Source organism: Rhamphochromis sp. 'chilingali', assembly GCF_963969265.1.
Source record: "Rhamphochromis sp. 'chilingali' genome assembly, chromosome: 1".
NCBI classification, from domain to species: domain Eukaryota; kingdom Metazoa; phylum Chordata; class Actinopteri; order Cichliformes; family Cichlidae; genus Rhamphochromis; species Rhamphochromis sp. 'chilingali'.
The window spans coordinates 32,328,752-32,356,114 of NC_137929.1; the positions used below are offsets into that span (position 1 = coordinate 32,328,752).

The 27,363-nt window shown below is 42.2% G+C and overlaps 2 protein-coding genes across 2 annotated transcripts; one reads left to right on the forward strand and one right to left on the reverse strand.

The window, feature by feature from the left end:
- The first annotated feature begins 2,227 nt into the window (after positions 1-2,227).
- Positions 2,228-5,799, forward strand: LOC308399710 (odorant receptor 131-2). The gene is made up of 2 exons (XM_080887094.1): positions 2,228-3,242; positions 5,301-5,799. The coding sequence occupies exons 1-2, from the start codon at positions 2,314-2,316 to the stop codon at positions 5,443-5,445; spliced, it is 1,074 nt and encodes a 357-aa protein (XP_080743220.1). The 5' UTR covers positions 2,228-2,313; the 3' UTR covers positions 5,446-5,799.
- A 2,000-nt stretch (positions 5,800-7,799) lies between these two features.
- acadvl (acyl-CoA dehydrogenase very long chain) lies at positions 7,800-26,549 on the reverse strand. The gene is made up of 21 exons (XM_080896440.1): positions 26,429-26,549; positions 26,097-26,184; positions 25,938-26,007; positions 23,490-23,564; positions 23,058-23,130; positions 22,863-22,927; positions 22,626-22,760; positions 22,399-22,543; positions 22,040-22,169; positions 21,161-21,286; positions 20,843-21,041; positions 16,760-16,864; positions 16,367-16,453; positions 16,038-16,100; positions 12,165-12,266; positions 11,748-11,845; positions 10,385-10,457; positions 10,090-10,162; positions 9,845-9,917; positions 9,546-9,621; positions 7,800-8,774 (listed from the first exon to the last, which is right to left on the reverse strand). The coding sequence occupies exons 2-21, from the start codon at positions 26,168-26,170 to the stop codon at positions 8,637-8,639; spliced, it is 1,980 nt and encodes a 659-aa protein (XP_080752566.1). The 5' UTR covers positions 26,171-26,184; positions 26,429-26,549; the 3' UTR covers positions 7,800-8,636.
- Positions 26,550-27,363: the final 814 nt, after the last annotated feature.

The following is a 27,363-nucleotide window of genomic DNA, read 5'->3' on the forward strand; positions in this document are numbered from 1 at the left end:
ACAAAAAGGAAAAACATAAACATTGACTTTGGCTCTTACAGCACCCGTGTAAGACAGTCGACATGATGAGATGAAGCCAGTGTGCTTGGAGCCCAGCAGTAGGTGGCAGCCTGCTGTCAGACACCTCGTTGCAGTGCTTACATGACAAACTGCACAATTTCAGACACGAGGAAACTTTGTAGGGGAGACCGGGGATAGTTGTAACATTTTTGACATTTCTGTCTGTAAATTGGAGCTCTTTTAAGGTAGTGGGTTCAAAATGTAATGCAAAGTATTTACATGTCTCTGCTATTAAATAGTGCAGCTATTTTCTCTGCAGCACAATTACCCATTGCATGGTATGGTCTCAAACACAAAGAGTGAAATGTTACAATTAACCCCATAGTCTGGGTTAGTTGTAACATATCCCGGGGTGAAATGTAACACAATGAAATAAGGGTACTAACAAAATATTAACATGTAATCTTTGTTTATTCAACACATGAATGCACTTAGAGCCATGTATGTAGCTGTGTGTGTGTGTGTGTGTGTGTGTGTGTGTGTGTGTGTGTGTGTGTGTGTGTGTGTGTGTGTGTGTGTGTGTGTGTGTGTGTGTGTGTGTGTGTGTGACAGAATGCAGAAATCTAGCTTTTGAACATATTCCAACCCCCCAAAAAAGACAAATTATGGAATTTTCTGCAACTGAATATTTCATTAATTTTGGTTGGTCTTCCTTGAGTTTGGCCTCATTGGCTCAGTGGGCATTATAACCTACAGCTCTTGCACCAATTTTGAACATAACAATGAAGCTGAAAAAATGTAGTTGTTCACCAGCATCGCAATTCCATTACTTTTTATCATGGCTTACCTTGGTGTGGTTTGCAAAGTGCTTCAGAAAGATGAGGAAATCTGTTTCTTGCCCCCATCCTGATTTATTTCCACTACCAGTACTTCCTACTGGTCCATCTCTGACACAGTGGTCTGCATAATGTATGTGTGGGAACACAAACAGTGGAGGAATTGTGTTGCCAATGGCATTAACCGCATATACAAATGCGACCAGTGAACCTCTCTCTGCTGATGTCGTTGCCCCAACTTGTTTAATATAAGTTAAAGTAATAGTGTGGTAAGTTGCAACATCTGCATTATTGTTACAACTAACCCAGACTGTTGCTGTTACAACTGACCCAGACTCCTATAGCCATGAACTAGCTAACATTACAAAATGTGCTGATTTTTCACATGTGATAGCAGAACTGAATTGAGCATGCACAGGATGAGTCACATCATTTGAAACTTAGCCCTGATTGGAGAAATTGGAAGTGTTACAACTGACCCACGTTACAACTATCCCCGGTCTCCCCTACGTGAAAGCAACTGTGTAACTCGCGTGTTAATTTTAATAATAATAATAGTAATTAATATTAATTTTATATTTAATAATAATATCAAAATGTTTCAAAATCTTTTTTTAAAGTAATTTTGCAGATCCGTTTTAAACCTGAATTCTTCTGTCGTTTCAAAAGACAAAGAGGACTAATAGAATTTAACTTAATCACTGGTAATTAATACTGCGTGTGGTGTAAATGTGCAGCAATTGTGTTAGATTTGAACTTCTCCCAAAGGCCACGTGCAAACTGCGGGGGTGTTAAGAGTGGATGTCGAGGTTTGGCTGGGATTGGAGTTAGAAAGGAGGCCGGTGTGAGGATGGTTGATAAAGCCTGTTGTAAGAGCCAAAGTCAATGTTTATGTTTTTCCTTTTTGTTTTGGTGGCACAGGTGTATAGCTTTACCTGCGTCTCAGGTGATGGTATGTGGGTGTGGTCACAGTCTATTTACCTGATGTCGGTGTTCGCAGCAGGTGTTGGGTGAGTGGTTTTTGGGCAAACTTTTCTGTTGACCGTCATTTTTTGGCACACCAGTTAATCCATGCGCTATTTGTAAATTGATTGAAAGCGCAAATGTTTGTTTTTGTTTTGTTCTTAAAATAAATGTGCAAAGTACAAGTACGACCCATTATGGATTATTGGAGGCGCGTCACAGGGACACAACCAACTCAGCCGGCCGCGGCTTTATTTACAGATGAAAGTCGCAACACCTATAGAGAATTTATTGTTTACCAAAAGACCTCATACAGACACGTGACACAAGTAGGCCTGCCTATGACAGAGAGAGAGAGAGAGAGAGAGGGAGAGGGAGAGAGCGGATGTCTGGGTCTGCAGTGACAGAGCAGCAGACAGAGAGGAACATGCGGCGGACAAACTGTCTTCCCCATCAGCTCCACCGCTGCCTCCGTCATTATCTTGTAAATCCACCCAAACCCCGATGAAGAATAATGTCACGGAACAACACCACGGAGGTCAGCGACTACACCTGCGTACGCTTTTACGTGTCCACGGTTTCTTTCTCCGTGCTGCTTTTCTTCAACCTCATCATCAACTGGACTATCTTGCGCGAGGAGCGGCTCCGGCGTCACGCCCGCTTCGTGCTCATTTTCCACCTGCTGGTGTCCGCGCTGGTTCACCTGGGCATGAGCAGTGTGTTCTACTACCAGATCCACCTGGACACGCGGCTGTCCCGCTCTGCGTGCATGGCAATGATTACCATTTTGATCAGCAGCGCGTCCAACATCCTCCTGACGCTCACCGCGATGGCTCTGGACCGCTTCTGCGCCGTGTGCCACCCGATGCGCTACAGCTCTGTGTGCAATAAGGGCCACTGGCCCTGGCTCCTTGGAGTGTTTACCTGGATGGTGGCGCTGGTGATCCCCCTCAGTTTGCTTTTTAAAGACAGTGGTGCGCCTGATCGGGGCGAGTGCGGCCGGGAGCAACTGAAGAAAGGCGAACTACAGAAGGTGCTCTTTATAGGGCTGTGCACGCTGATCATTCTCTACAGCTACGTGAGGATACTCATGGAGGGACGGCGGCTCGGGGTCCTCAATCGCAGAAATCGGGCAGGATGCAGAACGATCGCCCTTCACGGTTCCCAGCTCGCTGTCTACCTGCTCCCCAACTTTGTGAACTTCGTGCTTTCAATTCTCTACAAGCGGGAGTTTATTCAGCGGGAGACCAAGGAGCTGTCCGCCGTTGTCATTTTTGCTTTCTTCAGTCTGGCCCAGTGCGTTGCGCCAGTTGTTTACGGTTTGCGTAAAGAGGAACTTCTGGAGCAGTTGAGTCGCAGGTTCCCCTGCTGTTCCCGATATCTGAAGAGTGTCCTGGGCTGGACTGTGCGTGCTAACTGGTCTCATGTGCCCTACAGAACGAGGTATGTCCGGGCTCATCCATTCATTAAATGTATTTACAACCCCTTAATGGTCAAAATTGCAATATTCCATCAGTTTCTACTTTTCTGTCTGCGTCTATAGATGATATACAGACAAGTGACTAATTAAAGGGGAAAAGACCATCATAAAAACGGCTTCTAAAAAAGTTCTAAAAAATAATAATAATAACCCCTCATTTAATTTAAGTGTTTTGATAAAAGCGATAGAAAGAAATGTCCTTTAGGACAGACATAGAATAATGTTCAATAATGTGTGTTGTTTTCAAGTGACCCTCTCCACAAAGTGGACAGGTGCATGGATCCACTCATTCAGTTCAGGGTCGTTATCCCAGCTGCCGCAGGTCTAGATGCAGGGTTCACAGAGAGACATACTAACCGTGCACGCCCACAGTCACACTACAGCACGTTAAGCTAACATGGTAGGAATACCCAGAGAGAGCCCACGCAGCCACCGAGATAACATGCAAACTCCACACGGAACCTCCTGAACGCAGAACCGCCTGCAAAACCTCCACAATAGTCCAACAAAGTAATTAGACTGTTAGTCTAATGTCTAACTCTTGTGATCACTGCACCATTCCCTGGGTCACAGTGCACCACTGAACTTTCAAACGTGCCTTCATCTTTTAAGGTCGATGCTCTACAGTCCTGCTTTAATATCCCGATCATTGCGTCAGGCAGTGTGATCTTCTGACATTCACCTGGCAACAAGTTGCCCCTCTGTTTTCCTTTACGCAGTGATAAGGGTCACCACAAAATTACCAAAGGTGTGCTCAGTATTTTTCAAAGTCAGCTTCATCTAAAAGCAGGACCACAGATGTTAGATATTAATTGCTTAAAGATGTTGTGCAACAAGCAGTTGCATGACTCATGTTACTTCACCCTCCCTCTTTCTTAACCGTTTAACCACAGTGGGTGACTCGAGCCTATTGCTGCTGTCGCTGGCCCATCACAGGGTTGACACGGACACAGTAGGGCACAGTTCTAACCTGTAGGGCTAAATTAGAACCAACGGATAACCTAACGTGCACGTCTTTGGACTATGGATGGAGCACTCAGAAACCACATAGGCCACTGGGACAACATGCCAAGTGCACACACAAAGCCAATCTGGAGGCTAAAAACCCAGAACCTTGTTGCTGTGAGGCATCATCACACAAGTTCCTCCACTGGTTTAGTCTGATCTTTACCTTTAATTAGTCACACAGCTATCTAATCCGCTAATCAGACTGTGATCTAGTTATAATATTTACAGCAGTAAAGGTACACTGGCAAATGGGTAAAGATTACTATTGCAGTCGCACAATTCACCTTCACTGAGCTCACAGCTTCTCAGTGTGAACAAATGGCGTTTGGACGGCTTTGAGCTCAGTTTACCAATCAATGAATGTAGAAATCCTTAACATGGAGCAACTAAGTAGAAAGGGGAAAAACATAAAGACAAAAACTTGTTGTTGTCAGATTTTATGTGACAATAGTTTGATTTGAAAGTAGATGTCCAGAAGACGAGGGGGGCAATCCCGTCACAGCTCATCCCAGAATATACTTTACATTGTTTTTGCCTTTTAGTCAATAAATAGGACGCTGACTGTAAAATCCAGTAAACCGAGACAGGATTTCACTGAGTTTGTTTACGGCAGGAGTGTTTGCGTGATTCACCCTATCGTCTGGTAATGTCCATGCACTGCAGTTCTCTGTAAAACTGAGTGTGCCATGTATGTAAAACAATGCAAATTAATGTTCACATATTAGAAACAGTCAAAAAGGGAACTTTCTGTAGACGGGTGACTAATTTTGAGATAAACGTGTAAAACAAAGCTCATTTGCTTCAGGTTCTCCATCACTACAACTGCTATTACTACACCGTGACTCAATGAGGGATCGCTGTGGACAGTTGGTGTGTGATTTCAAGATGAAAGTGCGGCTTCGTGAATATTAATGACTTTCCTTTTCAGTGATTTGGAAATGCCAGCCACCACGACGCCTCAGAAAGGAGGCAAATGAGCTTATTTGTTCTCTTTGCTCTTTTTTGCCCTTCAGGGAGAGAACGATGACGGCTCAGACCATCATTTCCCTGGAAGTCTCGCAAGTCCCTGAAGTCCCGCAAGAGGAAACTCAGCCGGTAGCAGTCAGGAGTTTCTCACATGACCAGAGCTCATGTCAAGGCAACGCGGAGGACGCCTGAAGGGAAAAAGCCGGTCTTCATTGGGATTTTATTTGTAACAGGAACATGTTCTCAGCTAGGAAGGGCCCTTTACGCCATCACATCAGTCCGTGAGGCTTCATCCTGATATGGGAATGTTACAGTCATGCAGCAGCAGCAAGATGGAACATCAGCATGTTTATACTTGGGTCTATTTTTGACCTTTTCTGCCTTTTCCTGGTGAACCACATGCTGATTAACAGCAGAGCTGCGCAGTGGTCGGAGGGACCGTTCCCTGTCCTGGCTGGTCCCGACTTAAGCTCCCTGACCTCCAGGCTGATGGAGACATTTGGGATCTTAATGACTGGAATACGCGAGTTTCTTAAATATGTGGTCTGATGAATGTTGTTTATATATTATTAATATTGTTGACATTAAAAAAAGAAATGTGAGTTAAATGGTGTTGATGCGCTAATTCCAGCACTGTGAGGCCATAGACACTGCGCAATGATAATGCAAGCAATCATAGCCCATAAACGAGAAACATGACACAGACACTGTCTGTCTGTGGAAGGGCAGACGTGTGGCCGTGGATTTAGTTCACTGGTTTGCGTAGGTGACTCACAGGCCACAATGTCTTTCACTGGGGCCCGGTTTCAAATCTGCCTTTGACCATTTCCTGTTTGTTGGTCGTCCAATATCCTGCCTACTCTAAACACAATGCTACCAAAATATACATGTTATTAGTGTGCAAGCTAGTCTACATGTGGAAAAGACTTACCTCAGAGAATTCACACAAAGTTATTCACTATTAGAGTCTGTGTCATATCTAACTGAGCGCGTGTAATAATTAGTCTGCCGGTTACATGAACACATACCAGGTACACTAACTACGGCTGACAAGGAGGCGGACAGCTTTGCCTATAAACGTGATTAAATACAGAGCTAAATAACAAAAATACAACTTCGGGTTTCAGCATTAAAAATGTGCTTTTAACATAAGACACAGACTATATTTGATCTCAGACCGATTTCCATTTAAGGAGCCAGTTCATCCCCTCACTCACACGGGTTTTTGTTTTTACACACCTGTTTAAACTCGTGCACTGACCAGCACGGCTGTTACACACAAGGTCACACATGAGTGAAATCTGCAAACAATGATCACCTGACCTCTGACCGTATTGGTACAAGTGCGAGCTGGGTTATAATTTATCTGTTGTCCAAGTATAAATATCACTTAGTTTTAAAAACATTGTCACCAGGTTAGATAATGTGGGTTGTTTTGAGCGTTTGACATAACGCCGCTGCTTGTTACTCCGCACAGCAAACCAGAGCTTTCTTACAGCCTAACATTATAAGATGCCATTAAATGATTGACAGGAAATCGTTTGTTAAAAAAGATGCTAAAAATCCATTTCTCTGCACATAGTGAGGACCTAAAGCCACGTTCCCCTGCTCTGAATGAGGTGATGATGATGGTGGATGATGAGCCAAACACAACAGGGTGGGTAGGGGGGTTCACGCATGTCCATATATTGATTTAAAAACTGAGAAAGCTACAGGCCTCGGTCAAAAAAGCTGCAGTGATGAGATGCTAAACCACTTTACACTTGATTCTTCTGTTATTGGAGAAATATGACCAGTAAGTAAGCTTTAAAAAAAAGCTGGTGGTTTGAGCCCCCATTTCCTGAGCTAACCACATCTCGTAACACCTCTAAGAGTGACGTAATTCTCCTTACACTCATTGGTTAATGCTCGACACCAGTGCATTATTATTTTAGAAGATTCGATTTTTAAAGTGAGACTGGTGTTTTTTGCTTGTTTGTTTTTTTAAAAACACCAAATCGAATTTTGTTTTGATCTTGGTTCGAATGTTTCCGCATAAAAAAAAGGAAATCATACAGGGATGCTGGGTTTGCTTCTCAGCTACTGCTGAGCTTGAGAAACGGTTTTCAACCAGGAGGACAGACACATGCCTGGGGAATTCTCAGCAACAACAACCGCAGGCCTTCTACAGCATCGGCACCTTTCGCATTAAGTTCTTTAGACTCTCACCCACATAAGTAACGCTTGTCATCTCGTGTGCGTATGCCTGTGTAAAGACAGGAAGGGGTTCATCTGTTTGCACTTCACTTGTATACACACCGGCAGACGACTCCTGACATAAAAGCAAATACTGGCTTTCCTGTAAGGCACCTGCCCTTGAAGAGCCGAACTGCAGAAGTGAAACTGAATTAGCAAAGTTTGTTATGAATACAACAGAAATAGGAAGCTCGTTTGGCGGCAAGATGGGTAAAAATATTGCAGTGATGGGATTTTTTATTTCTTTTTAAGTGCCACTAAAAGTCAGTGTTGCTGTACGTGCTGAAAATCACAAAGAGGGCGAGACAGTCTGGAGAAAATGAACTTTATTGGCAGGAAAAAGCAGTATAGTTACAGCCTATACAGACTCCCACTTTGTTACACGTTCGCTACGGTAGAGAAATAAATGACAGAAAACTTAAACATGGTACACAGACGATGTTACATTCACTGCAGTTCCAGGTGGCTGATGACAGTAAAGAGCACACAGTGAAGTATTGTTAGGAAAGCTTTGTGTGTTCGAGCCGGTTTCTAAGGCAAAAAGGTTTTACAGTCTTGATATTTATGTGTCTGTTGATCAACGAGCAAACTGAACATGCAGAAAGGCGTTAAGAACAAACATCACGCTGTTCTCTGCATTTAAACACCAAGTGTAAAAATCTGTCCTTTAAAGACACATCAGTTTCCTGTTAACTGGCTCCCTGACTTAAAGTTGCATTGATATCGTTGTATTTATGGTTAATTACCAAGAACCAAAAGAGCATAAATTAATGTATTAACAGATTAAACACTGAGGGTTTACATCATGAAGGCTTGGATACAAAGGAAAGGGTGCATTTCAAAGCCCCCTTCACACTTTAGACAAATGTAGAACTGTGACGTTTCCAACTCGCATGACATTTTTATTTCTCACAGAACAAAAGTGCAGCTCAAAATTTAGATGCCTTGAGTCACAATGTCATAAATAAATGACAGGAAAAAACAGTGGGATTAAAAAAGACACCAAAACCAAAACCAGTTTCTGAGGCTGTAAATGCATCTCATAAATTAAAAAAGGGCACCGATGTGTGTCAGAGGATTAATGGCAAAAAAGTCCGGGAGGACGAGATGTTGAGAAGACTGACGAAACGCAGAAAGAGCGAGGGCGTTTAGAAACCCAGGGGGTGAGCAGCAACCACTCCTCCGTTCTCCACGACTGCTGCAGAGATGGCCCGCATGTTGCTGAAGAGCTTTCTGGACTCGCTGGAGTGGAGAGACTTGATCTCGTGCGTGACCCTGTCGTGAGCCTGGGGGACGGAGAGAGGAGGAGAGCGATGGTATCAAACTGATCGCGATGGCATCAGAACACCACAGAGGTAAAGTATGGACTTATTTCCTCAGCCAAGGAGAGCTTATGTTTTTATTCACAGTGCCATTCTGTCTGTAAACAAGACAGGTCAAAACATTTGACTGAATTCTGATTAAACTTTGTAGGAGTGTAGCGTGGGGTCGTGCTAATGCTCCTTTAGACCTTGGCTTACATCCACCAAGGTGTCCAAAGTCAACTCAATGACCTATTAGTCACAAACTGACAAAAAGCGTTACAACATAGAAACTATAATTATGACCAATGTGGTGTGTATTGTTAATATAACCCTGTATAAAGATTTAAAATTTCCTGTCAGATCTCACCTTGAAGGTCAACAGATTCCTCTGAAGGTCAAAGTGATAATAATGTTTTATAGAGCTTTATTTTTAGTCCAGTTACTTAACATTGAATACCTATAATGTTTATATACAAATACAGTATTACTCCCTTAAAGGGAAATATTGCTCAGAGAGTGAGCGCCTTGGTTTGCGCTCTCCCAGTGCTTCTGGTTTATATTTAAAACTTGTGTCTTCACTGCTGTGTAAAATGACGCCAGGCCAAACTAGCTCCTCTCTTTAATCATGTATCCCACTACTTACCACAGTGACACTACCTAAGAGTGCTAGCCACGGTTCAGGTCATTAAAAACACCGAACATCCTCCTTACATAGCAGCACGTGTTTGTGTCTGGCTCTGCGGAGGATCTTACCTCGGTACACCAGGTCTCACACAGCAACTTCTCATGCTGAGCTGATGTGTGGCCTTCACTCAGAGCTCGCGACGCCCTGCAGAAAGAGGCCGAGAAAAAAAAGACGTTCACAAGAAAGGTCGGTTTGGGCTGCGTAGGAGTTTGTTTGTGGAATAAAAGAAGACCTTAGTTTAGAAGGTGGGTGGGAGCGTGCAGAAAGAGCGCAACGGGGACAGATAGAAAGGATGGTGTGGTTAGTGGAAAAAAAAGAAAAAAAAAAAGAACGAAGACTTAAATCTGTTGTTTGCACTTTTGCATACCTTGACAGGACGACCACCATGGCGTAGATGTCAATGGCGCAGTCTGCGACTCTCTTGAGAATAAACTGTTCATCTGAAAAATGAAAGCACACAAGTTTAGATAAGTTAGAAAAAAATAACAATTGTTAATAAAATGCAAAGATGTCATTTCTAAACTGTCAGAAATAACTCATAATATAGTCAAGTTCAAATCTTCCAGGTGAGCTGAAACACCCGCAGTCACACACACACACACACTCTCTCACCGATGATCTTCTTGCCATGTTTGATCAGCAGCTCCTCGATAACTCCTCCAAACTGCTCAATGGCTTTGACTGTCTGGAAAGCAGAAACAACAAAAAGTGCAGAGCGTTAGGAAACACGCAGACTGTAGCAGAAAGCAGAAAATGAAGGCAACGCAGGAGGAAATGTTCCATTAGTAAACAAAGCGTCCTCTTAAAAGTGCCAGGCACCCATTCATCCAGCCTGGGCCAGCCCCTTAGATGGGTTTGTCTCATAAATAACAGTTGATCGATACAAATAATAAGAAAAATAACACACCAGTTCTCCGCTGTGTGCCAGCTCAGGATGCACCGTCCCCTGCAGCGTCAGACCTGTGCTCAAACCTGCCTTCCTGTAAAGAAGAGAGGACCGCGTTACACAACAAAAAGTCATTCTCAGCAACACCGACAGCATCGTTCAGCCGTCCGTCCGAGTCTACGATGGATCTGTTGATCCCAAAAAGCAACCTCGAGGCTCCAGATTTAAGCCAAAACTTGCTCAGTCTAAAGGCCAGCCCTCAAAGACTCCCATGATGCAGTGCACATGGATGTTTTTTGAAAGCTAAAAATAAAAAGCTAGGTGTGTGACAGCACCTGTGCTGGCACGCTGACACTTTGGTCAACTCTGTCATTTTAAATCTGCTATAAAAATTAATTTGTCCAGTTAATAATAATAATAATAATAATAATAATAATAATAATAATAATAATATGCTGTCTGACATACAGCCTATCAAAGAAGTTTGTACTCCAGTTTTCGCGAGTAAAATGCAGTCATGCATTGTCAATGTCTGGTTGGAAAAGCCAGCGACAAAGTCCCAAAATTCCCAAATGGTGAAGTCACGATGGCTAAGACCATCTTTTATATACAGTGTGTGGGAAGCTGCACAGTTAACCATGTTTAAATTAAATACAGAACAAAAATAAGCCAAACAGCTGGTCAAACTGACTGAAACCTGCAGCTGAGGCTCTATACAGAGGTTATGACAAGTTTATGCTATAAATGCTATCATTGCGTCTAAAAGTCTCTCTATGATGCGTTCAGTGGTCGACTGTTTGTTTTTAGCCGTTCATTGTATTAATTGCACAACCAGCGCAATGCAGCACCACACAACACCTTTGTGTGCTACTGTTGCTATAAAAGCAAGACTACAGACCCTGACGTGCAAGCAGCTTTCAGTGTCTCCTAGAATTGGGCAGGCGGAGTAGAGAGGATAAATGATCTGCACCGCAGTTATATGAGCCTGTATGCCTGAGCTACAAAAGCACTCACACAGCCTCTGACAGCGGTAAGTAAACGGTTAAAAGGAAGTCTTAATCAAATTAACACAAAGAGAGGAGGAAGCCACACTTTTCTGCCTCCTGTGTGTATGTGTGCAGCACGTGATTTTCTTGCACTTGCGAGTACACAAGTGTAAGAAAATCATTTTCACATCACTGCTTTTCTCAGAAAGAGAAAGAGTGCATAAAAAATGCCTCCATTTCCATTAATCTGATGGCATAACTGCTGTCTCTGTCGACATCAGCCTGTATCACTTCTTCAGGTCACGTTCTATTTTTTGCAAGGGGCGACCCCTGATCGCACACCCACTGCCTTCCAGACATACAGAAAGGAAAAACAGTGTTGCAGAAGCTAAACCAACCTTTTGGCTCTCTTGGTGATTTCTCCTGCGAGCACGCCGGCGTTGCTGATGGGGCTCTTCAGGGCCTTCTGCAGGCTCTTCAGCTGGTTTCCAGCATTCTGCAGGGAAGCACATGCAAGCTGCTGAGCAAAGGGCTAAACGTAGTCAGGAGGAGTCAGGGTTTATCTGGATTGCTCAATCTGTAGTCATATGCAACATGTTAAGAATACTTCCTGATAGAGAGTGAGGAAAAGCGAAGTGCAGAAAACGTGGATGTGATACAGAACTCAAATGTGAAATGTGTAGAGGAAGTTGCTTCTTATCACAGAATTTCAGCATTTTATACAGCAAGCAGAATCCACTTCCTCTGTACTTTCACAAAGCACGCACACGCGCACACACACACACACACACACACAGAGGAAATTTCTGTGTTACCTGGAAGCCATTCAGAGCCACAAAGAGCCTCAGGATGTCGTTTGTACCCTCAAAGATTCTGAAAATTCTCAAATCCCTCATCACTCTCTCTATTCCAGCGTCCTGCAGAAACAAACACAAATAAAGAACATGATGGGCTCCATTGCTTTTCAGCTCCACCTCAATAAAGCACCAAAAATAAAAAGTAACTAGGTGTAATTTGCCCAGATCACCTAAATTATGTCTACTAGGAGACAAAGGAGAGGTGCCACAATTAAATAAACACCAGTTTAGAGTGTTAAATACTGCACTGGTAACATGTGCCCGTATCATTTTGGAACCCTGGAAGGACTCCCATATGCCAACGCTTAAAATGTGGAAAGAAAGAATGATTGGGAACGCTGCTTGCGAAAAGATGTTGGGAAAGTTACATCATGTGGCGGAAGCTGCAGTTGAACAGTGGGACAACTTTTGCACCTACATGTATACCTGACTTAATGCAACAGATGTTAAGACCTCACTGTTTTTGTTTTGTTTTTTTGTTTGTTTGCTTCTTGTTTTTGGTTGATGCATTTTTGCATTTGTTGTTCTAAAATGCAAAATCTACTAAATACTTGAATTATTAAAAAGTAATAATAAAAATAACTAAGTAACTAAAAGCCCTAATAAGACAGAAGGAATGCAAATATTGTACATTTTCCAAGGTTAGCACTTAATTCTTTCCCATCTCACGTCCATTTAACGCCCTGAAATAAGGTAATGAAAATGCACCGTTAAAGAGGAATAGAGGCTTTTGCACCGCTTCTGAATTCTGTATGTGGAAAGTGTGCATATTTTAAGTGGCACAGAAATGAAAATGTACACCAGCACACATTTGACTTGGTTTCCTTGCTGAAGTGAAACCCTGAGTCAAAACGCACAGAGCGAGCAGAACCGCTAAAAGCCTGCTGCATTCGTCCCCCCCGCTGCTGCGCAACTAATTCCACTATCAACTGGCACGTAACACAAAGGAAGTGGAATTATTTTAAGCAGCTTTACATCAGACCAATCCAATCGTAACTCAACAATACAAGTACTCAGAGTGTAAATCATTGTTTACAGTGGCTGAACTAAACTTTTTGTTTTTTAAAAGTCATAGTACATTGTCCTCCATGACTGAGCACACTTTCCACTGAACTAAAAATCAAACCAAAGCAGCAAGCTTTTTTTTTTCTCTCTTCTGCACTGTCTGGTTTATTTTAAGCAGCACAAAACTGTTTACACAGCTCCACCACGCCCCCGTATCTTCAGCTGGTTGTTTCCAGTCTATTCTAGTGAACTTCTTGCTTGATATCTTTTTTTTCACTCGAATGTGGTCTCAGTATTTTCTGTGTGTGTATGCCGACTCGCCTGTTGCAACTACATGACTCAATACCGCAACAGCAAGGCAAGCACCTGCCACTATACAGTGCAAAGGCTTCTGAGAAGTCTTAGCCACACCTGTGCATCTTTAATGGATAAGAACAAAGATCTGTTGCCCGATTACATCATTACTTCTGTTTAAAACTCTAAACAGATAGAGGCCATTAGCCCACCATCACCATCATCATCACAACAAAAACTGAAGCGTTCGTGGACAGAAACACACAGTAAACAGAGCGGGAAAACGATTTTATCTTCCAGCGCATAAAACAAGGAAATGCGGATCCTTTAGGCGCATCCTTGTTTGAGTGCTTGTCACACCTGTCAAAGGCTCGCCAACGTTTACTGACAGCCATGTTTGAGATAAAACAAAAACCAAACAGAAGCGAAGCCAAAAGATGAGCGCAACTATCTGGAAACTGCGCACGTGACCACAGTCAGCATACATCCAAAAACAATCTACACACATTCCCAGTGCTGATGGTTACAGCTCCCCTACATGTTGTAGGAGCCTTTGTATTTGTGGCTGCACAAAACAAAACAAACAAACACAAAAAAAGCAATGTCTTTAGAAACATCTACTTTTTAGGGGTCATGTTAAAACTTGGCTTTCATCGTCAAAGAGTTTTAACGCGGAGCCGGTGTCTGTTTACACACCGCAAAGAGCGAAGAGGCGGAGCCATTACCGAAACAGTGATCTCAGATTGAACGAAAGAAAACAGTGCTGTTCCTGTAATCACCATTAAAACCTGGAGTCCTTAATCAAACCACCTGATCAACAAACTCTGACGTGAAGAAAAGTAAACTTTGTAGGTGCTCCATCCACCGCCGCTTGTTTTACAAAGAGAAAAATCTGCAGTAAGCCCCCAGAAGTAAGGCTGCATTAAAATCTGCAGATGAACTGTTCACTTGGTCAAACAGCACGTTTGAATTATGCAACTTACTGAAGGCTGACGGCAGCTGTACATTAATGCGATAACTGAAGCAAGCAGGGGTGAGTCTAAAGGGGGGTATGAGGTGTACTAGACCATATATATTTCATCCCCTTTGTAACACTTTTCAGATTAAAAATGAAATAATATAAAATATTGTCTCAAAAAAAAAAATCTGTTAATATTTAAAAATCTGAAAATTAAAGCTTTTTTTGACCTGATTGATTTTAGGTTTGGACAGTGAATTATTGTTAATATTAATTAACATCTACACCTTCATAACATGTTGTTTTTCAGCAGCAGAAAAACATTGCATCGCAGTACAAGGCAAACGTCCGAATGTTGATATTTTCAATTCCCTTTATTGCGGCCACCACATCCCTCTTTTAAATGCTTACAGCTGCCTAATTAGAAATACACTGAATAGTACAATATTATATAATAAGCTCAAGTTATTTCCAAATCAATGCCTATTATCCATTACCTACTGCCTAATGTTTGTGTAAACAATGTGAACATCCGTGTGAACAATGTGAACTAGTACAGCAGCAAATAGCTAAAGTCATCCAACAGCGTTGGCCTGACAATGAACTGTTCAGCTACTTGTAACCACTAACTGTGAATGGGATAAGAACAGCGATTACTCTTAAACGGACATACTTCCATTTCTGCAGGCTAATGAGCAATCACGTCTTCTGTGAAACCTTACACTGACACCACATCAAGCCCCATCATTAGGGTTTTTTAAAAAAATATTTATTTTTGCCCTTTTGGGATAAAATAATGAAAAACTGACAGGAAGGTCAGGAGACAGAGCAACAACAGTGGCAACAGATGGCCGCCCCTCCCTGAGCCGGCTTCTGCTGGAGCCTTCTTCCTGTTAAAAGGGAGTTTTTCTTTCCCACTGTTACCAACTGCTTGCTTATAGTGGGTTGGTTGTCTAAGCAGCTCGGAAAGAAAAGCGTCTGGACTTCTTTAAATTGCTTGAAGATGTTTGACCTCTCATCCTTCTTCAGTTCTAGGGTCAAATGGTGGAGAGTCTCAAATTTAAGTGGGAGTGTCCACTCCAAGAGGGACAATGGACCCCGTAATGATCCTCTACCTAATCACACAAGCCAAGTTGTGAAAACGGGTGTAGGTCACAATCAGCCAAGGTTTTAGGTGAGCTCATTGTGAAACCTAGCCCCACCCTATCATGTGATTTCCCAAGGTCAAATGGCCCTGGATGTGAGTGGGTGTTAAGGCGTTAGGGGGTCCATGACTGAGAACCTTCACAGACCTATTGGGTTGGTTGATTGTTCAAGTTTGATTCCAATAATGTAGTGTTATTACTTTACAATATAAAGTGAATGCTGTTGTGATTTGGTGCTATATAAAAAGAGACTATACACAAGGTATAAATTCTGAGTATCGAGAAATTCCTGTTCTATCTACTGTTTCACCTGCTTTCATCAGGATGTTAAACTCTAGCTTTCAAAAACACAAACTTTAAATTTTGTCAAATAGATTTGTCCCCGTGTTACCTGGTTTGTAACTAACAGGATGTGGACTGAGGACTTACCTTCATGAAACCCATGCCGCCCATAACCTGAATGCTCTCGTCTGTCACAAACCATGCTGCTTCCTGTCTCAATTACACAAAGAAACACAGACATGTAAAAGACGTTTAGCACTGCCAAACACACTATCACATTTCATCTCACATCAGTCAGGAGTCATATGCTTCCTCTATTTACCATCCTTCAGTCTTCCACAGAAAAAGGAACCTCATGAAGATTATGAAATAAGCGCCAGAAAAATTGAAGCCAAACATCCTTAAAGGCTTTCTGGTTACTGCAAAAGCTGAAATAAAAGGCTTGCAGTACAAACACTGAAGTGGAAATTTCTTACAGAGGCAAATATCTTGCTGATGGCAGCTTCGATCTGGAAGTCGGTTGCTCCGCTGTCCATGTTCCCACTGATCATGTAGGCCATGGACTGAGAAAACACACAGAAGTAATGGTACCATGAGTTTGACACCTTTCTCATAAAGACAATCAAAACTGAATTTAATTTGAATTCGTCACATTTAAAAAAAGGCATCTCAGCACATTCTCTGTGTTAAATAAAGCCCAGTGAGCTGACAAGCAGATTATGCTGACTGACAGTAAAACAGGAAATCAACCACGATGTCAAGATAACAGCAAACCATTAATCAGCAAGGTTCTTCTCAGAACCTGCACCACACGGCTCAGCACGGCATCAGGTGAGGTAGCGTTACAGATTCGTGTTGTGTTGTCTGACCTCTGCGACGTACTGCAGCATAGTCATGCGAGCCACCTTCTCCTGGATGGCTCCGTAGTTGTGAATCTTGTTCCCAAACTGGGTTCTGTTGGCTGCATGGTCCACCTGACGAAAAGTGGAAAAGCACAGGCCGCTATAAGACCACAATTCATTATTTTAAGTCAAGAATTTGACTCAAGCCACAAGATATGAGGAAACAAGCTTTTGCAAGTGTTTTTTTTTTGGTGCCCTGAAATGCTGTTGCTATCTAGCAGGTTTTTTTTGTATGAGAAGAGGAAGTTTGGCAGAGCTGCCGGTCACCACAAAAAGAAGCATGATCAGTATTGTGGTGAGGTGCAAAACTGGTGGCAATGTGTCAAAATACCATGAGACGTGAAAACAAACAACAAAGCTGAAAAGAACCATGCTTTCTTTAATAAAAAGTTCACACGTTAAGATTAGTGTTGAATTAGGTCGCAAGCGCTCACTGAAGGCAGTTTATGGCTGCATGGCATTAAACAGTGAAAAAATGAACTTCTCTTTATCAACATGTGAGCAAGTCATTTCTCTAAGTGCATGAGAACTGGCTCCCTGTGCCTCCTCTGCATGAGATTCTCCCTCAGTAAAAACGCTGAGGGGGCAGGAATTCCCCCCACATGAACTTTTCACAGTTTTCTCTCCAGCCGACGCAACTGCTCAAACAAAACAACCACGTTTTTCCCCCCCGGGCGAGAAATCCCTTCAGTCACAGCAATAAAATATGCTTACTGTAGAGACCATTTAGCTGCAAAACTGATTTGTGAATCTCATTTACTATAAGCGCAGTAACACTGACTTTGAAGTAAATTTCTCTTCATGTTCTCAGGAGGTACATGTGCACACTGGCTTAATATTAATGGATTTTTCTAGTAGTGAAACATTTGCAACTGAAGAAGAGGTCCACGGTCGCCTAATTATCAGTGCTGATATGTCAGTAAACAGTGGTTTTCTGTTGTGTCATATCAGTTTTGCACTTGTTAAAAGACAAGTGTTGTAAACTAGGGCTGCCACGATTAGTTGACTAGTCATGATTACGACTAATTTAATAGTCGACGCGTCGTTTGAAGCTTTGTAAGATCCCAAAAGACGCAGGAATAAGTAGCAGGATTTAAGAGTGTAATAACGGACTGAAACAGAAGATGGCAGCACTGCATGTACAAGGATGCCAGCTGCCGTTAAACTCCGAAGAAGAAGAAACTAGAATTTATAGCGCAGCCCAGCTCAGTTTCCAACAATGGCGGCAGCTAGTTAGTTTTAATATTACCGTAAATGTCGGGCTATAAGCCGCTACTTTTTGCACAAGCTTTGAACCCTGCGGCTTTTAGTCAGGTGCGGCTTTTCTATGGATTGTCCGTGATTTTTGTCATATCGTAAGACGATTTGTTTTGTGTGTTCCGCTGTTGTATGGCACTAAGTTGCCTGGCGGAAGGATCGGGGTTCAAGAGTGGTATGTTAGTCACATGTCCGTCCGCCAGGCAACGTAGTGCCGTACGAAGTAGCGCGAAAAACAAACTTCAAAGTAGCGCTACGCGTTCAGCGGGAGTCGTGGATGATGAGCGGCGATAAACTTGCAAGTTATGCCCAAAAAGCAAGTTATGCCCAACTCCACCGGTGGATTCTGACAGCGTGGAAAAGTGTGAAAACATCCACGATCACCAACGGATTTTGAAGGGCTGGACTGCTGCATGATGGAGAGGAGGACACCGCCACGGCCCTTCTGAGGGTGTTCGACTCTGACACTGACAATGAGGATTTCTTTGGTTTTGAAAGTGACAACGAAGGAGAGAAGAAGAGTGGATGACGAAGCCATCCTGAGCCTGTTTGTATCCGACACTGGAGAAGAGGACTTTGGTGGTTTTAGTGCGTAGGAAGAAGAGAAAGATGGTGGTGAATGACTGACTTTTCTTCTTGTTAAAGCTGTGTCACTGCACCTGAGCCTAAAAGGTAGGCCGAATCTATTGTTCTGGTGTGCTGTAGGTTATTGTTATGTACTACATGTGCAAATATGTACCCATAACTTGTTTTTCAAAATATTAATAAAAGTGATGTCTCCAAACAGCCATCTCTTTCCTGACAATTCCCTTTGTGCATATTCTCTTACATATGATAAGTCAACATTGAAACACCTGCGGCTTTTGGTCAGGTGCGGCTAATGTATGTACAAAACAGGATTTTCCCCTGATTTTAGCTTGTGCGGCTAATATTTAGGTGCGCTTTGTAGTCCGGGAAATACGGTACTCTTATTATTCTTTCTGGGTCACAAAATAAACGTTTAACATATTTTCAGGCGAGAATGTAGCTGTGGAAACTTCAAATATCTGCTCAGTTTATCAAGACACCACATATTTTCAAAAGTGCGCCGACGTTTTCGGAGACGTCTGTTACCCACTAGCTCGATAGCTAACCGGGGGCAAGGCTCACTAGAGCCCGTGAGAACACCGGACTCCCAGTAAATCGTTTTCAAACCCACCGCCGTCTTTTGCTACTCAGGTTAAACATATATAAGTCACTTAGATAACTTAAAAATGTTATTGTTTGGCTTTTTTAGTATTTTATTTGTTCCTGAGTAAATCGGTTTGGCTGAGTTTAAAGTTATAGTTTTTACACAGCTGAATAAACATCAAGCAGACAACTGATTATCAGAAGTGTGAGATGCTCCAGAATATACTCCGGTGTCCTGTTATATTTTAGATAGCAAGGAGTTTATTAAACTTCACTGAAACAATCTGCAAATTTCATTTAAATTTAATAAACTATCATCTTGTCTTTATTTTTAGTTAGCACAGACCTTAAACACTTAAAGCTGTAAGCTAATGATAGTTATATAAGAGCAGATGCTGCTGGTGCAATAAGCTGTAGTTTTATGTCCAATGGATGATGATCTGATTAGTCGACTAATCGCAAAATCGGTGACTAGTCAACTATCAAAATAATCGTTTGTGGCAGCCCTATTGTAAACAAGTGAAAGAGTTATGTGCAGCTGTATGCTTTAGTCTACCTAGATCTAATAATAGTAATAATACCACATCAGCTACTGGCCAGATAAATTTGTGTTTTTTTATATCAGCATCTGCACAAAATTTTTTTCCATCAAAAAAATATGATCATGTATGTCTCCATTTACCTTATCTCCTCCCTAACAGGCCGGCCAATCTGAATGAAACTTTGCATCTCCACACACGATGTTTTTAAAAAATATTTATTCCAATTTGATTGATTTATGTGTTCAACATCCTCCTGCGAATGTGATGTTACGTTCTCCGTTTGTCTCATTAAATATTTATAGTTCAACTCTGCTTTTATCATCGTTCATGAGAAACTGCGCCTCATCTTCCTTGACCTATGGCCTCATTAAACGCTTTCAGTAAGCCATTACGTTCTCAGCTGTTCGTTTTGAGTCACAGCAGGATGTTCATTTAGTCAATTATGTTTGTATTTATATTAAAGCAGACAATAAAGCAGGACACGACTGCATGTGACTGTCAAGTTGCTACTGAATAAGTCTGCATTGTCTTGATTTCTCAGTCGCTCAAAGATTTAGTTTTTAAATGCCGAGACACCCAAAACAGTCAGCTCGAGGCTTCAAAAGAGGACTCCATTAACCAGTGTGTGTTGTCACTGTGTCTATGGTCCTCTAATCTTATGACCATCTACTGGTAGCAATTCAAACTGTTTTAATAAACATAACATTGATTTTAAGTAATTTAAGTTAAAAAAAAAAATTAATTACTTTACTAATCAAAAAAAGCTGAATCCTCTCAGTAGACAGAGCCGAACGGAGGCCTTCAGCACATTTAAGCGCAGCAAGAAGCAGAAAGAGGCCACAAAGAGAAGGGGAATTTCCCACTAACCCACAATGAAGAACAAAGCAAAGCGAAATGAGTTGCAACACAGACAATATTGGTTACAGATAAGAAACAATGCAGCAAGTGGGAAACCTGACAGCACATATAGAAACTAAACCATAAGTAAAAGCCATAGGCTTCGAGAGAAGAGCTCCACCGGTGCGCTTCACCCACTTCCCTTCCTTTCTACACTTAAGGAGCCTGGAGGGGATTCACTCACAGCTTTGGCGATGACATTCTTCATGGTGCCGGAGAGGGCGGCCGCCATGCCAAAGCGGCCGTTGTTCAGGATGTTCATTGCCACCTTGAATCCGCCTCCGATTTCGCCCAGCACGCACTCGGCCGGCACTCGCACGTTATCAAAGTAGACCTCGGCCGTGTTGGAAGCCTTGATGCCCATTTTCTTCTCCGGAGGGCCACTGCGAGACAGAAGTAAGGTTTACGATGATGGGAAGGAAGAAATAAAAAGTTTCATCCACAACAAAAATAAAGGGTTTAGTGGCAAACAGTCTGCTAAGTTAAGAAAAGGGGCGCTCACTGTGTCACTCCTCCAAAGCTCCTCTCCACAATGAACGCCGTGATCTTGTCCTTCATCTCCCCGGTTTTGGGGTCCTTCATGGGCGTCTTGGCGAATACAGTGAAGATCTCAGCTAAACCTCCGTTGCTGAGGAGAGAAGGTTATTTAGAATGGAGTGGCCATTACTGTGTGTCGCTGGATGCACTGTGTAATTCTGCCCCCTTGTGGTGAAAGCACGAAAAAGCTTCAGCTGTCAAACAGTCAAGCTTTACTTTAAGATTACTTTTCAAATACGTCAACTCTAAAAACAGGAGTTTTAAAAGGACTAAACACTGATTTAGACACTAATAAAATACAATTTTTTTAAAATGCTACAAGTAATAAAATCAAAGCTCCCTCACACACAGATATAAGACGGTTAAACTACTTATTCATATTTTATTCATGCGTGACGCCAGTCAGCTGTTGCTTCTAAGCAATCACACAGCATCTCACGATTAATGACAGACAGTAGCACGTACTCCCCAGTCTTCGTGTAACAGGAAGTTGTACTCAAGCGAGAGAAAGTGAGACAGGTGTCAGCTGCACTAACCACTGCGGTCGTGCATTGCTTTGATGAGAGAAAGCGAGTGGTTGTTCAGAGGGTACACAGTCTTATAACCACCAGAACTTGTGTGTAGTGCAAAGTGTCTCAGCTCAGCAACATTTTGAAAACCATTCAAGCATATACAGAAGAACGGGATCGAAAGCGCTTAAACATAGGCAATAACTATGGAGAGAACGTTGAACCCTCCTCAGCAGACTGTGCTGTGGTTTGTCCGATTTTCTATTTTAGGTTTGTCATCAAGTCGGACTATTTTTTAGCAAACTATTCACCAAGAACTTCCTTGGAGTCCTCACCTGATCCAGATCTTGCTTCCATTGAGGGTGAAATACTTTCCGCAGGGCGACTGGACGGCAACGGTTTTGATAGAGGCGGCATCAGAACCGCTGGCTGGTTCAGTCAGGCAGAAGGCGGCTATGTGCTCGCCTGGAGTAACACACACACACACACACACACAGAGTCATTGTCAAAGCAAAAATTTACAACAAAAATTACTAAGCTTTTCTTTCACACGAAGTTAGACTTTTCTAGCACAGTGTGTCCCTCCAACACTCTGGCTTTTTTAGCTTTCAATAATAAACAGACAGAACGTCTCCAATCTTCTACAGAGCTACAGTTTACCTCGAAATCCAGATGCTGATGCTGGTATTCTTACCTGAGGCGAGTTTTGGCAGATATTTTTCCTTCTGAGCTTTATTCCCAAAAAGCAAAATTCCCTTGAAACCAATAGACTGGTGTGCACCCAAAGTAATACCGACCCCCAAATCATGACTGCCAACGATCTCGACCAGCCGGGCGTACTGTTGGATGGATAATTTCCGTTAAACTTTTTAAAACCATTGCCATGTTGTCAATATCATAATTAAGTCAAGCAAGCTGTACCTGAGTATTTGAGAGGCCAATGCCACCCAGGTCAGCTGGCACCTGCATACCAAAGGCACCCATCTCCTTCAGGCCCTCCATGGTGTGATCCTCCACTTTCTCCAAGGCATCGTTCTTGGCTGGATCATTTACCTCCTGTCCACAGGGAGCAGAAACATGGAGGGGGAATCGGTGAGGGGAGGGTTTGGGGGTGTTTAGGAGCAGTGAGCGTGAGGTCAGAATAAGATTTACAATTACCTCGAAAAATTTGCTGCATGGCCCCACGAGCTCTCGAAGGAACTGCTCCTGCTCCTCATTGAGGACTGCGGCACATACAAACCATTACACTGACAACAGCTTTCCAGTTTAACAAAGCCAACCAGCAAAAACTGGCTTTAATTTTTTTTTTTTTTAAAAATCAGGTAAGAACATAAATACGTCTTATGGATTTACCTTGGGGAAAGGGAAAAACCTGGGAAGTTGTGATCTGCCCCTTGAAAATGTTGAAAGCAAATGATTTGGATTCCTGTGAAAAGATAAACCAAACAGTAACATTTAAGTTAACTCAAACACCACTGAAACGGCTCTATGGAGCTACAGGAGAGGTCAAGCTTAAAGCCCTTAGGGCCTAACAAACATGCATTGCTGTGATTTATGCTGCCACCTGCTGGTGAATTGAGAACACTGAAAGCCTCTGTGTGTTGTGTTTAAACAGCAAAGAAATCAGCTTTAAAGAGGGACCCATTCTTAAAGAAACATGTGCCCTATTGCTCCTAGGATTCAAACCTTTTACTTTGAAAATAAACTAAGTAGACTGACTGATTTTAACCAGATTTTGGCCATTATAAACGTAAGACTTGCTTATAAAGCAAATAGTAAACATACAGCAGCAGCAGCTGTCTTCTTTTCCACTTTGGTGGCAGCGTCACTGCCGACTGCTGCAGGCTTCTCCAGCACTGCCTGAAACCACAAACAGAGCAGAGGACAAAATTATATAAATTATGTTTAAAATGAATAAAGGGAAACAAGTGAGGAAGCTACAAACTCTCTGTGCAACAAAGCTTACAAAACATACAAAATCACTGCTTAACCATACGCAGTGTCTGGTTGACTCATGTAAAAGGAATAACACATCTGAAGGTTTACCACCATGTAGCCAACAGGATGAAGGTACACAGAGGGAGACAGTTTGCTGTCAAGTGCTGTTTGGTGATTAAATGTTAAGAGCACACAGGCTACAGTTTTTCCAGTTTCAATCGGGACACCAGCTCCGATCTCAACTAGGTGAGAGGTGAAGCCAAGGGTACAGCCACTCAGCTGAGTGCTGAGTATGTGGTTCATGTTTTTAAATCTGCTGTAAACTACAGCACAACAATTGCCTTTTGTACCCGATTCATAATTAATTCCAGTAAAACTTCCAGTGAATTGCATTTCAATTTCATAAAGACAACATTTATTACGCCTCACAATAAAAGTATTTATCACAGGGCTGTCATAAAGTTCTGCTTTTAACTATACAGACAAAACCCTGTGAGCTCGTGTTTATTAAAAGCACGACCTTGGAGCAGGATTTACATATGTTTATTTTATTAAAGCAACAAAATAGGTATGAACTTTGTTCCCAGCTAATAATTACTGTGTTGACCAGGACTCACTGCCAATTTCAAGTTAATAACCGTGTTAATAAACACAGCTGTTCCACTGATGCGGGGCCAGTGTGGAGTCAGGTCTGGCTTGGTACCAGATCACCTTCTGACTGTTTTATTTGAAGCAGCATCATTGGCAGAGGTTAAGTGTTTTCAATAAGAAGAAAATCCAGATGGACACAACCGGCACCTCCACATTGTCCTCCGTATCCACTAACACCAGTACTTCCAAGTCTGGCCAAGATATTTAATGGTGGTCTGCTGGTGTAGCTTTGTGGCCACTTATTTTTTTTATAGTGATGATCTCCATAAGTCACTAGTAACATCTCTGTGTAACAGCACCACTAGAGGCAATATCATTATTATAATTATAGGTATTGTCATAAGGAATTAGCTACAACATCCCCAGACTTTATATGTGCTGGTCAAAAGGACCAAACACTGTAAGAGGGACCTGGGTTCACACTAAGGTTGGGCGATATGTAAAAATTTTCCAGCTGACAATCGTCAGTCCAGTAATTGACAATAGGCGATATATTCAGGCATGCAAACTTACTCATAAGCAAATAAATAAATTAATCGCCCTTGTAAAAATGAATGACGGTAGCCTCAACCTATCGTCGATATATTCGTCCAATTGCCCAACCTTAGTTCACACCATCAATAATGATTAAAACATAAGCCCTGAAGACTCAGCAAACTGATTTTCTATTGATGAAGACCTCCACATCTCCATTTCTATTACACCAGAGGAATTAAGTAGTAGATAAACAATCAAAGGATAGAAAAGCCCCTGTTTTCCCCCAGAATCTACTTTAGAAATATTTGTTTTAATGTAATGCTTATGGATCCAGCACTATATGAGACCTCTCAGCAAATACAAAAACACAGAGTTTATCCCAGATCAAAGTTGACCTCTTGGGAGGATAAACTGGACTGGTTGGATAAATTTGTGGCAATGACTCTGGGGTATCTTACTGTCCATTTTCCTGACACTTCTGACAATATGATAAACCAAACCTTTATTTTGAAATACATTTTAGGCTAAAAAAAATTTTTTTATCTCAGTGGTGGTGATTTTCTGTTGATAGCTCTTTTGTTTTCAAAGCAGGAAAAACTCTGATTTGCAGATAACAGTGGAAAATATTTCCTTGTTACTTCATAGCAATTTTGCTAAGCCAAAAGTTCACAGTCAATCTGAGGAAGACCTGCAAGACTTTAAAACTGCTTAGACATATTTATCATTACGACTTGTTTTACTATACACAAAGAAATAATATCATTATTAACAATTATAATAACAAAAGTAACAACACACACGATCACTGACTTTACAACTGCTGATAAATTTATGCATTTTTGTTAAAAACATTGTGGTAATGTCGGGTGTGCAAGCATCATGGCGAAACTCCACGTATGACATCATCGGCCTATTGTTTTTATTGTGAACGCTTGCCTGAGCAACTGCAGTGTCACCTTTAATACCTGGATCACGTGAACAGTGAACTTTCCCCCAGTTTGAGCGGGAGGGGGTGCTGGAGTTATATCAGCCGCAAGCTGCGATTACCCAAACAAGGACACAGTCTCGATCAAATGTTGTGGAGCCACAGCGTGAAGCTGCCGTGTTAAACAGAGTAATGTGTACTTAATGCATTATAATGAAATACGATATAATAACGTAACGCACCTCGGCTGCCTGGCTTGCGTAGAGACGGCCGTTTTGCCCAACAAACACCACCGCGGCCTGACGCTGACCTCTGCAGATCAGACATGACACGATATGTTTGTAAAACATAAACATCTCATTCTAAAGTCTCTATAGCAATAATTACTGATGATTACTCACCCGGTTAGCACGGCAGGAAGCCGGAGAACGGTGCTGCACAGGGCGGAAGACTGGCTCACTTTGCGAAGCAGCATGGTTTTATTTTGTTCTTTAAAATAAGAAGAAGAAGACGTTATACACAATCATTTGCCGCAACTAGTATTAATAACGAAGCAGGGACAGATGTCATGCAAGTCAGCTTAGCTGTTGACGGCGTCTAGCTAACACAATTGTACCAAACGTCGGTCTGTTCTGTAAGCTGGGCTCGGTGCTTAAGCCCGCGCACAAAAAGCCTGAGGAAATGCTTCATATCCTTCTACGAAAGGCCAAAAAGATCAGCGTACGCAACACACCTGTCTATGTAAGAAGAACGCGTCCCTTCCGTCAAAGATGCTGCCAACAGTCCGGTAAAAATGAACCGTCCACAGTGTTGCCAACTCCTCAGTAAGGGAAATCGCTATTGGCTGTCATAAACTTTTATGACAGCCAATAGCTGACTTCAGCGGATGACGTCATCGCCTAATTTACATAATTGGTCGTGTTTATGTAATTGTAACCAGCGCTGGGAGAGACAAAGTGAGTAAAAAACACCCCTAATGCATTTAGAATATTTTTAAAACTACAAATTAAATTTCTTTTAGCGATTATTGCTTTTTTAATGTCACAATTCCAATCTTCCTCCTTTATCAGGGCTTGGGACCGGCAAAACTGACCCGAAATAGGCACTCTTTATATATGTGTGTGTGTGTGTGTGTGTGTGTGTGTGTGTGTGTGTGTGTGTGTGTGTGTGTGTGTGTGTGTTTAAGTAGTTGCAAACCTTGTGGTCCACAAAAAGTAACAGAAAAACATATGTAACCATAACGTTTGTAACAAACTACATTAACAATCGAAATGGACAAAAAAAGAGACACACTAGAAGAAACAGTGGCAATGTGAAAAATGATGGGAACTAGTCTGGTTCTAATGCAGGCTAATTGTTTTTTGTTTGTTTGTTTTTTCAGACACCCCTCCACACGCACAGGCCGTGCTGGCTCACAGAAGGAGTGGGTCATCCTCGTTTTGGTTGAGAGCTTTTATGGCAGGATCAGTATCTGTAGCATTTGACTTAATGGAAGTTAGCATGCAGCTGATGTGCAGCTGCAAAACCTTATCAAGCAGCTGGTGTTCATAGGAAGCCCCACCAGACAGCTTCAGTCTATATATGAGATGTACAAGATGGAGTTAAGGCTCTCCAAGGACATCCGATTTCTAAGTTTGCAATGATGTGTTTTAGTGCATTGATTTATTT

Coding starts and splice junctions, on each gene's coding strand:
- LOC308399710 (XM_080887094.1), top strand. CDS start 2,314: ATGTCACGGAACAACACCACGGAGGTCAGCGACTACACCTGCGTACGC. Junction 3,243..5,300: donor CATGTGCCCTACAGAACGAG/GTATGTCCGGGC, acceptor TTTGCCCTTCAG/GGAGAGAACGATGACGGCTC.
- acadvl (XM_080896440.1), bottom strand. CDS start 26,170: ATGCTGCTTCGCAAAGTGAGCCAGTCTTCCGCCCTGTGCAGCACCGTT. Junction 22,544..22,625: donor TTGGCCTCTCAAATACTCAG/GTACAGCTTGCT, acceptor TCCATCCAACAG/TACGCCCGGCTGGTCGAGAT. Junction 21,042..21,160: donor AGCTTTGGAGGAGTGACACA/GTGAGCGCCCCT, acceptor TCTGTCTCGCAG/TGGCCCTCCGGAGAAGAAAA.